This window comes from Gorilla gorilla, chromosome 21 (genome assembly GCF_029281585.2).
Source record: "Gorilla gorilla gorilla isolate KB3781 chromosome 21, NHGRI_mGorGor1-v2.1_pri, whole genome shotgun sequence".
NCBI lineage: Eukaryota > Metazoa > Chordata > Mammalia > Primates > Hominidae > Gorilla > Gorilla gorilla.
The window spans coordinates 50,284,161-50,298,356 of record NC_073245.2 but is presented as its reverse complement, the minus strand read 5'-3'; the positions used below and the strand labels follow the sequence as shown (position 1 = coordinate 50,298,356).

The 14,196-nt window shown below is 44.1% G+C and overlaps 1 protein-coding gene across 3 annotated transcripts in view; it reads right to left on the bottom strand.

Moving 5' to 3' along the window:
- Positions 1–14,196, bottom strand: part of RPRD1B (regulation of nuclear pre-mRNA domain containing 1B) — a 99,682-nt gene that overhangs the window by 33,015 nt on the left and 52,471 nt on the right. The window contains exon 7 of one of the 3 annotated variants that reach the window (XM_004062125.4): positions 5,637–8,267. The exons of 1 other annotated variant lie outside the window; for it this stretch is intronic. In XM_004062125.4, the coding sequence (XP_004062173.1) occupies positions 8,118–8,267 (150 nt within the window). In that variant the 3' untranslated portion in view covers positions 5,637–8,117. Of the gene's footprint in view, positions 1–5,636; positions 8,268–14,090 lie in introns of those variants that run through there. One more of the 3 variants, XM_055373498.2, reaches the window with a different exon arrangement.

The following is a 14,196-nucleotide window of genomic DNA, read 5'->3' as shown; positions in this document are numbered from 1 at the left end:
CATTAGAAAAATGCAAATCAAAACCACCTCACACTACTTCATGCCTATTAGGATGGCTATTGTTACAGCTTCAATTGTGTTTCCCCCCGCCAGCCCCCCTGCAAAAAAATATACTGGAGTCCTAACCCCCAGCATCTGTAAATGTGACATTATTTGGAAATAGGGTCTTTGCAGATTTCATCAAGATGAGGTTATTAAGGTAGGCCTTAATCCAATATGACTGGTGTCCTTAAAAGAAGGAAATCTGGACACAGAAACACAGGGAAGATGGCCATTTAGGAAGACGGAGGCAGAGGTTATAGTCACGTTGCCACAAGCCAAGAAATGCTTGGAGCTACCAGGAACTGAAAAAGGCAAAAAAAAAAATCCTCTTCTGGAGGCTTCAGGGGAAGCGTGACCCTGAAAACACCTTGATTCTGGATTTCTGGTTTCCAGAACTGTGAGACAATATACTTGTTGTTTTAAACTACCCAGTCGGTGATATTTTTTTATGGAGCCCTCAGGCACTAATACAGCTATAATTTTTTAAATGAAAAATAACAAGTTTTGGCAAGAGTAGTGGTTATTTTATTTTTTTAATTTTACATGTCAACTTGGCTGGGCCATGGAGCCCAGATATTTGGTCAAATGTTATTCTGGATGTTTCTGTGAAGATGTTTTTGGGATGAAATTAACATTTAACTTGTTGGATCTAGAGTAAAGCAAATTACCCTCCCTAACCTGAGTGGGCCTCGGCCAATTAGCTGAAGGCTTTAATAGAACAAAGACTGACCTTCCCCTAAGCAAGAAGGAATTTTGCCAGCAGATTGCCTTTGAACTGCAACTCTTCCCTAGGTCTCCAGCTGCCAGACTACCCCAACAGATTTGGGATTTGCCAAACCTCCACAATTGTGTGAGCCAATTCCTTAAAATAATTTTTTCCCTTTCTCTATGTATGTTTTTCTGGAGAACCCTGACTAATACAGTGAGGATGTGGAGAAACTGGAAGGCTCATACATTGTAGGTGGAAATGGAAAATGGTGCAGCCACTCTGGAAAACCATTTGGTGGTTCCTCGGTAAGCTAAACGTAGAATTACCATGTGACCCAGCAATGGCACTCTTAGGTATACACCCAACAGAACTGAAAACAGGTGTTCAACCCAAAACTGGTATGTGAATGTTTTCAGCAGCCCAACTGGCTGTCGTGAAGAGGTAAACTGTGCACCAACTAATGGATAAATAAAATGTGGCATATCCATACAATAGAATATTACTCAACCATAACAAGGAATGAAATTCTGATATATGCTACAACATAGATGAACCAGGCTTAAAAACATTATGCTAAATGAAAGCGAGGCACAAAAGGTCATATATTGTATGATCCCATTTATATTAAATATACAAATAGGCAATTTCATAGGGAGAGAACGCAGGTTAGTAGTTGCCAGGGCCTGGGAGTAGGGGATAATGGGAGTAAACTGCTTAATGTGTACAGGGTTTCCTGTTGTGGGGATGAGAATGTTCTGGAACTAGATCGTGGTGACGGCTGCACAACATCACAGATGTGCTAAATGCCACTGAATTGTACACTTTAAAATAGTTATATATATATATATATATTTTTTTTTTTTTTTTTTTGAGACAGAGTTTCGCTCTTCTCACTCAGGCTGGAGTGCAGTGGCGCGATCTCGGGTCACTGCAACCTCTGTCTCCCAGGTTCAAGTGATTCTCCTGCCTCAGACTCCTGAGTAGCTGGGACTACAGGCGCACACCACCACGCCTGGCTAATATTTGTTTTTTTTTTTTTTTTTAATTAGAGATGGGGTTTCACCATGTTGGCCAGGCTGGTCTTGAACTCCTGACCTCAGGTGATCCGCCCTCCTCGGCCTCCCAAAGTGCTGGGATTACAGGTGTGAGCCATCGTGCCCGGCTAAAATAGTAAATTTATGTTATATGTATTTTACCACAATTTTGAAAAATATGTTCACATATACATAGGATTATGAATTCACAATTTAATGAACTGAGGTTGTGAAAATGAACTTTTTAAGTAACAAAAATGGAAAGGTGAACCAAGAATTAAAGGTCCTAAAATGAATCATATGTGTGTAACCACCATAGTACACAGGCAGGATTGGGGAACTGCAATCGCAAAGCAACTTTGTCTCCTATGTCCCTTGAAATCCAATTTGTGGGGCTAATGTATCCTGTAACTCTCGAAGAAAAACCCAGGCCTCCATAACTTCTCTAGTCATTTTTATTTAAAAAAATTCCTGTAGTCACACTTAAAGTGTAAAAACAGTCTCATTTCAGAGATGTAAATGTGCAAGCCCATGTTACAACCAAAATAGCCTATCATGTGAAGGTGACCTCTCTGGGTCTGCTGGGGGCGAGAGGCCAGCATCTGGGAAGGGAGGCCTCCCTTGTTTACCGTTTCTGACCCTTCCAGGGACACAGCAGTGGGAGTGAAGCAGCAGCAAGAGACAGTCCTTAAGGTCTGGTGGTGGTGACTGGGCGCTGCTGGGCAAAAGTTTAACAAAGTTTAACAGCTTCCTTCCCCCATGGGCTCTTCAGATGCTCCTTGGAGTGGTTCCTCCCCTCCCTTCCCCCAGTCTCCCATCCTCATCTCCCATCACCTGGGGTCTCTTGGGGTGAGGGTTTCTCCCTGGCTCTTTGCTCTACTCCTTCCTCAGCACTGTGAGTCTGAAGTTCGCCTCCTTGAAACCCCGGGCCTCTTGCCCAGGCTCTATCACCCCAGGATGCAGGCCAGTTCTTCTACATGCATGCTCTGCCCTGACAAACTCTAGGAGTGGAGTCAGCACCCAGCCTCTCCCTTGCTTCGTCATCAAACACTTAGCCAGCACTGGCATCTCATCCTTTAGACTTTTCCAGGCAGGGGTCTGTTTAATCCACCAGATCAGTGACACATACTAAGCTCCATGGAGGCCCTTTCCCCTAGCCTTGAGATAAAGTGTAGGTGGCACCCACTGCTCCCACTAGGGAGATGCCAAACACACCAATGGCCCTTTTCAAATAATTCTCACCCCAAATCCTCTTCCTTTACCTCTTAACTCCTCCTTTCATACCCTTAAGGTGGGTGAGGGGGGTTGAGGATGACAGGTTTTTGACCACTCTGTTGTAAATGCTGCAGATGGTCTAGCCATGTGGTCTCTATTACTCCTTCCCGCAGACATCTATTTTAATCTTGTTACGTGTGTTTATAAATACCTGCATTCATTATTTAACATAGTAACAGCCACCATTGAGTCCCTAATTTGTACCAAAGCACTAGGCCCTTTTTACAAACATCTCAGTTATTAACAAGTATGTTGGTAACTACTTTATTTCATAACTAAGAATTTGTATAGTGAGTATTTTAAAATCTATGGAGTACATTATTCAGGTACGGAGTTTATTAAGATTCTCAGTAGGAAGAAATATTCTGAAAACCTAGTCACAGGACTTCAGATCTGGAAAGGACTTCAGAGGTTACGTAATCAACCTTACTCATTTCCTGTAAGAAGCAGCTGAGGTCCCCAAGGGCTGAGTGACTTGCCCAAGGTCATCATAGTGAGAGGAGATGAGAAGATATGAGTTTTCACTCATCACAGCTGCCTCTTATTCACAAAAAATACTAGATAAATGGGTTCCTGCTAATTTTAATATTTATCGAACCAATGGTAGAAATGAATTTTTAATGCGAAATAACTATTTGAGTCTAAAAAAATTGAACACACTGGGCTTTCAACACTACATAAAGCTGTATGAATCCCAACCTACTGTACAGGAGAATGGATTCTTAATTGAACCTGTGCCTCAGAGCGGAAGCATGATTTTTAAATGGAAAATCCTACAGAGGTAGCAGTGAGCGATGAGCTTTAGCCAGATGAATTATTCCAGGAGAAAGTAAAAGAGGAAACCATGCTAGCAAATGGCTTTTTCTTAAAGATCCCAAATAAACCAAACATGAATTTTGTGCAGTGAACTGCTGTGTTTACTCCCATCTTGCCGGTCGTGGCACTGTCTCCTGTGCCCCGATCTTTAGACTACGGTCTCCAGGGTTTCCTATGTATACACAGCACAATGGTGATACTATTCATTTCTCTAACAGAGAGTACTGCGTGCCCAGGATATACCATCCAGAGTTCTCAGACTTCAGTCCCATATGCTTCTTATGCAGCACAACAATCATAGCTTTTGGGGCTCGCAGAAAGCCTAGAGATAATTTAGTCCAATACCACATTTCGCAGATAAGAAAGCTGAGGCTGGCTGTGGTGGCTCATGCCTATAATCCTAGCACTTTGGGAGGTCAAGACGGGAGGATTGCTTGAGCCCAAGAATTCGAGACAAGCCTAGACAACATAGCGAGACCCTATCTCTAAAAAAAGTCAAGAAAAGAAAAAAATTGGCCAGGCGTGGGTAGATGCCTGTAGTCCTAGCTACTGGAGAGGCTGAGCTAGGAGGATAGCTTGAGACGAGGAGATTGAGGCTGCAGTGAGCTAAGGTTGCACCAGCCTGGGCAAGAGTTAGATCCTGTCTCAAAAAGAAAAAAAAAAAAAGAAAAAACTGAGGCCCAGAGAGGAAAATACCTTGCCCAGGAAGGTGACACAGAGAGTTAATGGCTCTAGTCAAAGGATAAGCATTTTGACAGATTCACGGACTCTTGGGTAGCTCCTTCTTCAGCTCTGAAGACCTCAAAGTCATTTTGTAGCCTGAAGTGCTAATTAAACCAGAAGAATCATGGACTTACTATTTATAGGGAGGAGTGAAGAAATTAGACCATGAAATCTGGGGACACAGGAGGAGATCTTGTCTCTTGAGATTCCCATGTAACATCCAACTTTCATATTTTAACAGAACTTGGGTAATGCAGTCTCAATTTTCCTAATACTGGACTTATCTGGGTTGCAGTCTTGATGAACCACACCTACTACAGAGGTTTTTGCACCATAAGACAATCAGATAACCCCACTTCTTCTGGCAGATGCTGCCATTACCCAGTGGACAGGTTTATGATCCTTCCAAACATATCACTTGCTTCAAAAGGACCTAATTCAAAACCATTTTTGTTATTTTGAGAGCTTTAACCAGCAATACACAGTCAATATGCTTTCACTCCATGTACAAGTGAAAAGGACAAAGGAAAGCCATGACTGTTTTTAAGAGACATACCACTTGGGTTCGCAATTATCTCACATTTTTCGTCTTTTTACTGTTCAGCGTGGCTTTCCGTGTACTGCCAAAATCAAATCGCTCTCAGGAGGCCTACTGGCGTGAACAAAGGCGCTAAAATCAAAGAACTTCCAAGTTTTAATCTGTCAGAGATTGGCTGTGAAGTATGGGGGAAGAGTCATTTAATCTCTCTCCATCAGTTCCCACTTCTGTACAATGAGGGTAAAATTATGGTGGCACCTCTCATGGGTACTGTGTGGACTGCCTAATTAAAGCTAATTAAGCCCCTGGAAAGAACCAGAAAATACTACGTAAGTGCTAAGTATTTATGTGCCGCTAACAGACACAAAAACTCCCAAGGGACAAGATTCTGTGCCGACAGCACATTCTCTATTGGTGATTACTAATCACCCACTGCTTACAAAGAAAGGCACTGTTTTCAGTAACAGGGTAGTTTGTAAAAAAAAAAAATCACACAATGTTGTTCAACAACACCATCTTTATTCAAAAATATATATCTATGAGACATTTCAGAATATACTGCTGCCGCCAACGACAGCCTATACTTCTAAATAGTCCTAAATTAATATACAAATTTAAGCTTTGAAAATATTCTTTAAGAAAAACAAACAAACAAAAACAAGGGAAGATTGAAGACTTTCTGAGGAATATGACCTAAAGGAAAGGTCCTTTGAGGCCTACAGATGCCCTAAGAAAAAAAAACAAAAACAAAAACCACCCACCCCACCCACCAAGTCACCTCATACATACAAGGAGGAAAGTTCATTTAAATTAAACAAATGAAGTAAGCACACTTTGGGAGGATGTGGACAGCAGAATTAAGATTTAAAAAACGAAAGCATTTCATCAAAACAAAAAACTAACTTCCTCACAGGAAGTCCACTAGTAACAGGTATTAAGAGGCCAACACATTCATTTACATAATTGCTACAGTTTCATTTCTTACTTTTGCTGTAATAATTATGCACCAATTGCTGGTCAGAGACTCAGTTGGATAAAACAGAGCAGTGGGCTAAATCCATTCTGTTATATTTTCATCTAGTTGATCAGAGCAAATATCTACGATCCTCTTTTGGCTGGATTGTGGCTGCTCAGATCGCACTTCCTTGGTGAAAGCATAGAGTGTCCCACATGGGCCTGCTCCAAAACACGCTCACCTAGAAAGCAGCACACCATGGGGGGTGGGGGAGAGGTTGGGGAGTGCAGCAGCAGCAAAGATTACAATTTATCTTGCAATTTTAGTGATGTCACCTATGGCCTCTGGAAGAAAAACCTTATAGACTCATTAACAGTGACAGAACGACAGGCAGTGTCCATAAGCAAACAACACACAGTCTGAATTCAAATCTGAATAACAGCTCAAACACTACTAGGTTCTACACAGAGTTAAACTGAGTATCTGCTACGACTTTTCATTGTTCTCACTTCATGACAAGCAGGAGAGCTTCTGGAAGGGAAGCCCGTTATGCTTTATAAACATAGGTTACGTTTCAATGTGTTTAACATGTAAAATTACATGTAATTTTTGGTGATCCTGGAAATAGCAACACAAATTAATGGAGATTACAAAGCCCCCTCCACTGAATTCCTTTTTATACAGTTTGGGTTTCAGCCTCTGGTCTATAACTCCTATTACACTACTGGGGCAAATCGCTTTCTGCCCTTTCCAATGTCAAAAATAAGCCTGCCAAATTAGAATGATTTACAATTGGCAGGCTGAACCTTTACTATAAGCAAGATAAAAATTGTCTCTAACTACATTATATAGTCATAATGTCAGCTGACATGATAATAGAATTAAAACCCCCAATTAATATCCCCAACTCCCTGCTTCCCCTGCCCGAGACGAGCTATTCAATAACATCTGACGCAAGTACTCCCCGTCGTGTGGGGACAAGGACCTGTGCAGTGGCGTGACATGACAGACACGGACCTGCTCAGCGTCCTATTTGCAGTGATGTTCGAGTTTAGCCACCGTACTGCGGACATGCACCCAGACAGCGGATTAAACATTAGTGTGTACCCTACTCCCAGAAGAAAGGGTCCAAGAAACACCCACACAGATCCCAAATGCAGCACACCTGTGTGTGGGGCCTTCATCTTTTGGAGCCCACCAATGCCTGCCATCCCTAACAACTGCCTTCGCACCCACCAGGGATCAAGGCATTCTGTTTTTCGGAACGTGCTCCAACAGTGGAGAAGTGCAGCATGGGAAGGTTGTATCTAGGAACTTGAAGCAAATAAATTACTTTTAATTCATGCTGTGATCCCTGTTATTCTGTCTCTGAACTGTGCCTTTATGCTCCAGATTAGCTTTGAATCTTATTGCTAGATTCTCCAATCTGTTTACAAAATAAATGCACCTAATCTTCGTGCATCACTAGGAGAAGCAATGGAAAGGGAGGATCAGAGATTTGGCAAACTCTTTATGGCAACGCTACGACAGCTGTGCCTACAACCTTTTGGGGCAGATGCAGCTGGGAAAGCCAACGTCTCCAGGACAAGTGCCTTAGTGGAAGCCCACACCGAACTTGAACAAGCCCAGCTCAGAAAGGAGAAGCTGCTTTCATGAGAAAATGCTGTCATGAGAGACAAGATTCTTTTGAAAGCTTCCAGAAGTACACATGATTTTCATAACTTCTTAGGTATAAGGAGACAGTTAAGAATGGAAAACCAACAGGGGGGCATGAAAACATGAAGTGGGAGAAAAAGTCTGTAGTCTTTGCAAATATGAATATAAACCAGATTCCAGTCGCCACTGTTCTGAACTGTGCTCAAGATGAGAGGCTGAAGAGGAGAATCAGAGTCTGAGGTTCTTTCTTGAGGCTGGGGGGCTGAGCGGAAGAAGGGATAGAACCAGGGGCTAGAAGGTTATTTCCAACCATGACTTGCCCTCTTCTTTCTGCTGGTACAAACAGAAATCTGGGACATGACACCCATCCTAGTCAGTTGAAAACAGGTCCCCAGCAGAGGGCAGGGGGGCTAAGCCCCCTGTGACGTTGGGCAGCAGTGAGAGGTCTGGCAAGCTCTGAATATGGGATTTCAGTTCCTTGCGGACCTGGGTTACTCGCGCAAGCTTCTGTTTGTATTCCTAAGGAGATAAAGAGAAGACAATACCATTAAGTCTGTGCGTGCCCAGGGCATGGGTGCTGCTGGAGCCGGGCAGCTACTCTCGTCCTCGTGTTCTTCCTTGTCCCCACCAGCCTGCCCACCCTTTTCAGCTATATCGCAAAGCTAGGGCTTCAAATGCTCAAAAGGCAAAACTTTCTATCAAAAAAGGAATGCAGAGTGCCATATTGGCAACAGTGAATTAAATGGTATTCAATTTAGGGCTTGAGATTTGGAAGTAGAAAGAAGGTAACACTTGGTATTTGCATTCTCTTTTTGTTGGTTCTCAAAAGTTTCAAAATGCTTTGTAAAATAAAACAGACACCTGAGCGTCACAATTTCTTTGCAGACTCCACCTAGATATGGCAAGAAAAAAAACACTGAAGTTATACTTCCTATGTTAAAGCTTGGAGATTAACTCAAATTTATCATGTTTTGCAAACAAGCACTATAGAAGCTCAAAATACCCCACTGCTACTCCCTGTGACCAGGGCCTCCTCATTCCACGACTAAGTCACTGCAGTAAGTCCCTGGTTAGGCCTCCTGACCCCTAGGGCTCCTAAAATGCCACCAGACTTCTCTCCCAAAAGCCCAGCTTTCATGAAACCACTCCCTTGAGAAAGTGAGGCACGGCACCCCACTAGCTCCATGATCTGGTCCTTCAGAGCAGAGTTCAAGGTCTTGCAAAATCAGCCCCTGCCAAAGTGTGTTTCTCACAACCTCCTAACCCTCTTTGTCTGTGTGGACCATTTTTTCAGGATTCCCCACAAGCCTGGAGGGGGTCTCTCTCTTCTCCTAGCCCTAGCAAAGCCTGGCCTCCACTCCTCTGCTCCTTGGACTATCTGGACTCCACCTCTCTAGGAAAATCCTTGCTCTGCATCCAGGAGACGACTCCCCATCTCCTCCTGCTCCAGAGCTCTCCCTCACACAGGGTGTGTACCTGAGCCCCTAGCAAGCTGCTCTATGCTCTCTCCACACATGTGAGACTTCTATGTTCCTCTAGAATATGAATCCCCTAATGATAGGAATGGGGCATATTTTTTTTCTTTCCTCAGCTCCCGGAAAAAGGTACTCTTGATAAATCTGCCAAGATATATAGAAAACAACCCTAGGCCATGTGAAGTCTGGGGCTGTTGGCCCCCTTGAGGCTTAGTTTTTGTCCTCTCAGTGTCTCTGCAAGGGTAAGTAGGTCCCTGAGGCTGGGCCCCTGCTGACTTAGAAAGCCCTTCCTGCAGGAATGTAACAAGAAGCCCTGGGCTGAGATGCAGAGACCTAGGCTTGGTCCTGGTTCTGCCTCTAACCTGCTGTGTGACCGTGGATGTGTTCCCTTCTTCCATATCTGAAAGTGAGGGAACTGGACCATAACACTTCTTTTCAAGTTCTAAATTCCTTGATACCAGATCCCTGATGCACACCTGAAGAGGCAGAAAGTAGAAGCTAAAGAATGTCTGGGAAGAATAATGAGGCAGGAAAAAGGTCAAATGGAGAATACTTAGTTCAAGTTGTAAAGACAAAAGTCCAAGCAAGGAGTGAGAGGAGGGAACCAGGCATATCCTCTCCCCATTACTGCAGGCAATCAGTCTCCCACCCGCAATGAGAGCTCCTCACGCAGTCTACAAAGGAAGAGAAAAGGGTAGAGAGTGAGCTCTCCTAGCAGCCCATTTCTTTCCTTTGTAAACTTACCACAACTAAAATTAAACAATGACTTACGTAAATGATTAGCAATGACTCCCACATTTAACTAGTAAGCTCCTGGAGGCCAGGACCAGACCCATCTGCTTCCCCCAGCATCCACCAGACTCCACAGTGTCCAGCAAACAGTAGGCACCCAGCACGTGTGCCAAATAAATGAGCCATATCTAAAACATGACATCAGGTAAAAGCATACCACATGAAGTAGCTCCTGAGACTCAGACTTTGGTTAACAGTCACCTTTCACGTTCCTGAAGTTGAAAACTATTTTCAAATTTGAGGATCTGAACCCCCTTTCTCCCACAAGTACTTTTCTTCTTTGGCTGTTTATACTTCAAGGGAAATTAATATAAAGGATGAAGGCAACTAATTCTCTATTTCTGGACATGGATTCATCTAATAAACTTCTCCTGAATGGAAGGTATAAAAAGGGTAAAATAGCAAAACAACTACAGAACACGGACTTCCTGCCCCCTGCCTGAATTCTCTGACCAAAGCTGACAAATCAAAGCCACCTCGACTCAGAACCAACCACTCTCGGCAACTAGGGAGCCCTTCAGTTGAAGGAGTCCCTCAAGAAAAATTTGAAAACCACCAAGTCTCTAGAAGCTGAGCTGGGATCAGAATCCAAGACTCCTTACTCTTGGGTTATCATCAGACCAACCTGGCAAGTTCATTGAAGTTAAAATGGAAGGCACTTTGCTCTAATTAGACACCACCTTAAGTTCAACTAACTCTCTCCTAGGCAATTTCTTAAAAATCCCAGTTGTGGCCAGGCGCAGTGGCTCATGCCTATAATCCCAGCACTTTGGGAGGCCGAGGCAGGCAGATCACCTGAGGTCAGGAGTTCAAGACCAGCCTGGCCAACATGGTGAAACTCCATCTCTACTAAAAAATACAAAAGTCAGCTGGGCAGGGTGGTGGGTGCCTGTTAATCGCAGCTACTCAGGAGGCTGAGGCAGAATTGCTTGAACCCGGGGGGGCAGAGGTTGCAGTGAGCTGAGATTGTGCCACTGCACTCCAGCCTGGGCAACAGAGTGAAATTCCGTGTCAAAAAAAACAAAAACAAAAACAAAAACAAAAAAACCCCAAAAAACCAAACAACAGTTGTTTCTGTTTGGAAGGGGGTATAGGGTGGGGTACGGGGGATTCCATCATGCTTAGGCTGATATTATATTCTGGACATTACCGAAGAAACTCATTTAACTAAAAAGAAATGTGTTCCACTCTTCAGGCCACTCTGGAAGTGGACGGATCCTGCCCAGAGCTCTTGATGCCACTGGGTGACTCTTCTCACAGGGACGCCTATTGTAAGAGCAGGCGTCAGAGGAAGGAATCACTAGAGAAAGAAAGAGGGAGAGTGAGACTGTCACTGAAAAGGATTAATAAACATCAAGGCTGGCCTGGGCATGGTGGCTCACGCCTTTAATCCCAATGCTTTCACAGGCTGAGGCAGACGGACTGCTTGAGGCCAGGAGTTCGAGACCAGCCTGGGAAATAGAGTGAGACCCTGTCTCCACAAAAAAATGAAAAACACAAAACACTGAGGCTGGTAAAAAGAAAAGATCTGTAGGCTAAGAGGTTTAAATGTATTGGCAAGGATAACTGGGTATATACTCTGAATAACCAAATACAGGTAGCAATTGCCTTTAAAACTGTTAAAACATGTACCTGCTTAACTGGGACAGTCAAATGACCCAGATTAATTTCCTGAAGAGAGGCAAGCAGACTCGAATTCATGGCAAGCTCTGATTAGGTTAAACTGAAGCTATAGTAATTTTTATAGTCCACTAAATAGACTCAAGTAGTAACTACTGTGATTTCCCACTCCCCATCCCTGCTTTTAAAAACAGATTCAGGCTTTCCAAACAAAGTCATCTGTAAACCTTGCCATGGACCAACAGAAGAAATTAGTGACTCCAGGCTAGACAAGGTGGTTCACGCCTGTAATCCCAACACTTTGGGAGGCTGAGGCAGGTGGATCACTTGTGCCCGAACATGGCAAAACCCCATCTCTACAAAAAATGCAAAATTAGCCAAGTGTGGTAGCACATGCCTATAGTTCCAGCTACTCAGGAGGCTGAGGTGGGAAGATTGCTTGAGCCCAGGAGGCGGAGATTGCAGTGAGCCAAGATCACACTACTGCACTCCAGCCTGGGTGAGAGTGAGACCCTGTCTCAAAAAAAAAAAAAAAAAAAAAAAAAAGACTGACTCCAAACAAAACTCCCCCAAATACAACTCCAGCCTTCACCTGCCTCCAAATTCTCCGGTTCTTAAGCTCTCTCAGTTGGGTCTTGCAGACCCTCACTAGCTGACTTCCCAGGTTATTCTCTTTGGGTCTGGAGAGATGAAGGAGAAAGGTCTCAGGAAAATCCAAGAATCTCGTGTCTCAACTTACCAGCCTGTCTTCTCACACGTGTAGTTCACGAGCTCTGTTGCCACAGGGCTCCTCAGCTACTCCTGCTCTCAGAAGAAATCCGGGCCTCTTTTCCATATCCCATAAAAACCAACTCCAACGTGATGAGACCCACTCAGATTCTTCCACCTTGTCTAAGTGTGCTGCATCCCATAATCTCTTTAGTACACCAAGTACCACTCAGGTAGAAAAATGATGTGCCCAGGTGGTCACATGCTTCTTGTTTCAGATACTTTATTCAGGACTATACTTTAGTCCTGTATGTAACACAGGACTAAACCTTTCATCCAACACCCACGCTCCCCTGCCTAGAACTGGAATTCAAGAGCTCCAGTCCTATGCCATTTACAGCTGCAGGACGAGCCTGCTGCAGCGTTCTTGCCCATCAGTCTCCTCTCCCCACCAGCGCACTCTTCTCAACCACAGCGCACAAGGCTCTCTCCAGCATTTTCATCTTCAGAGGGTGCCTTTCCTCCACGACCAATCTTATGCAAGAGAAGACATGGCAAGCCCAAGCAGTCTGGTTGCTATTCCTCTCCAGCGCACGCATTATTTATACTGAGAAGTAGGGGGCTGAGGTGGGCCTTCCATTCAGCGGCAAGTACCTACTGCGGCAACCCTGCCCTAGCCCAGAAGAGCCGTGGGGGGCCCCGAATAGGGAAGAATCTTATCTGACTTGCTGCAGCAAACCTGTGTCAGGATCCTCAAGAAGGGGAAGTGGAGGAGGTGGCAGGCACCTTCGAGAAACTGCCTGGGTTTATTTGACTGCCAAGAAATGTTTACAATGTAGAGGGTAAGGCCCAATGTGTAGTTCTGAGATAAAGCCTAGGATTTATGCTCCTGGCAAAGCTTTGGAATCTTGCCTCACAGACTCTCTAAACTTACAGGAGAAAATGTGTCTATAACATTTCCCTGCTTCCTGTGGATCCAGCTGACACCGTGAACTCCACCCATCACAGAGCACCCAGACAATTTGCTGAAGAGAGCAGGGCTTACACATTCTTTGCCTTTTTTGGTTAGAGAAGTAAGCCAGACCTGACACACTGCAGATGAGCTCTGGGATAAGCGGGCTAGAAATGACAGGGGCTGGCATTGCAATGACCCTTCCACAGGAATTTCATTTTCAAAACAAAACTATAAGCGTTTCCTCTAGCAACACATGTAAGAAACAATGATCAAAATGTAAACATTATTAAACCTATTTTCTTTCTTGCTAAGTAGAGGACTCCTGGAAATCTCCATCATCTTGCCCTGTTGTGCTACAGGACATATGGTATATCAAAATCACCCACTGCTCGGCTACCCCCAATTAAGAGTCATAAAGGGTTATCGTGCACGAAGCAGTTTATGAAGGCCCCTGTTTTAAAGGTGACCTGCCACACTGAATTTAAGTCAAAGGACTGCTTCATAGTATGGAGGTTGAGAGAGCCAAGCCCAAAGGGGAAGCTGACCCACACCCCACCAATATTTAACACACCCGCCAAGCCCCCTCATCCTGCCAGGAGGCCTACCCCTTGCTACTAAGGCCACAGGACCTACACTTGAGAAGCACAGCCTCTTAAACCACAATTTCATTCACTCATTATGTTTTTGGAAAATACAATATATGAATATTTGGATTGAAAATAACAGTGCCATTTTAAAATTTTCTTCAAAGATCCAATGTGGGAAAAAAAAACCATCACTGACCTGCACCTCTCCCCCAGCCAGCTCCACGCTCCCATATGACCTAGTGGCAGCTGCGACATTTCGAAATGATACATTCTGGGGTGTCACAGCACGGCGGGAGCTGCTGAGTAAGACA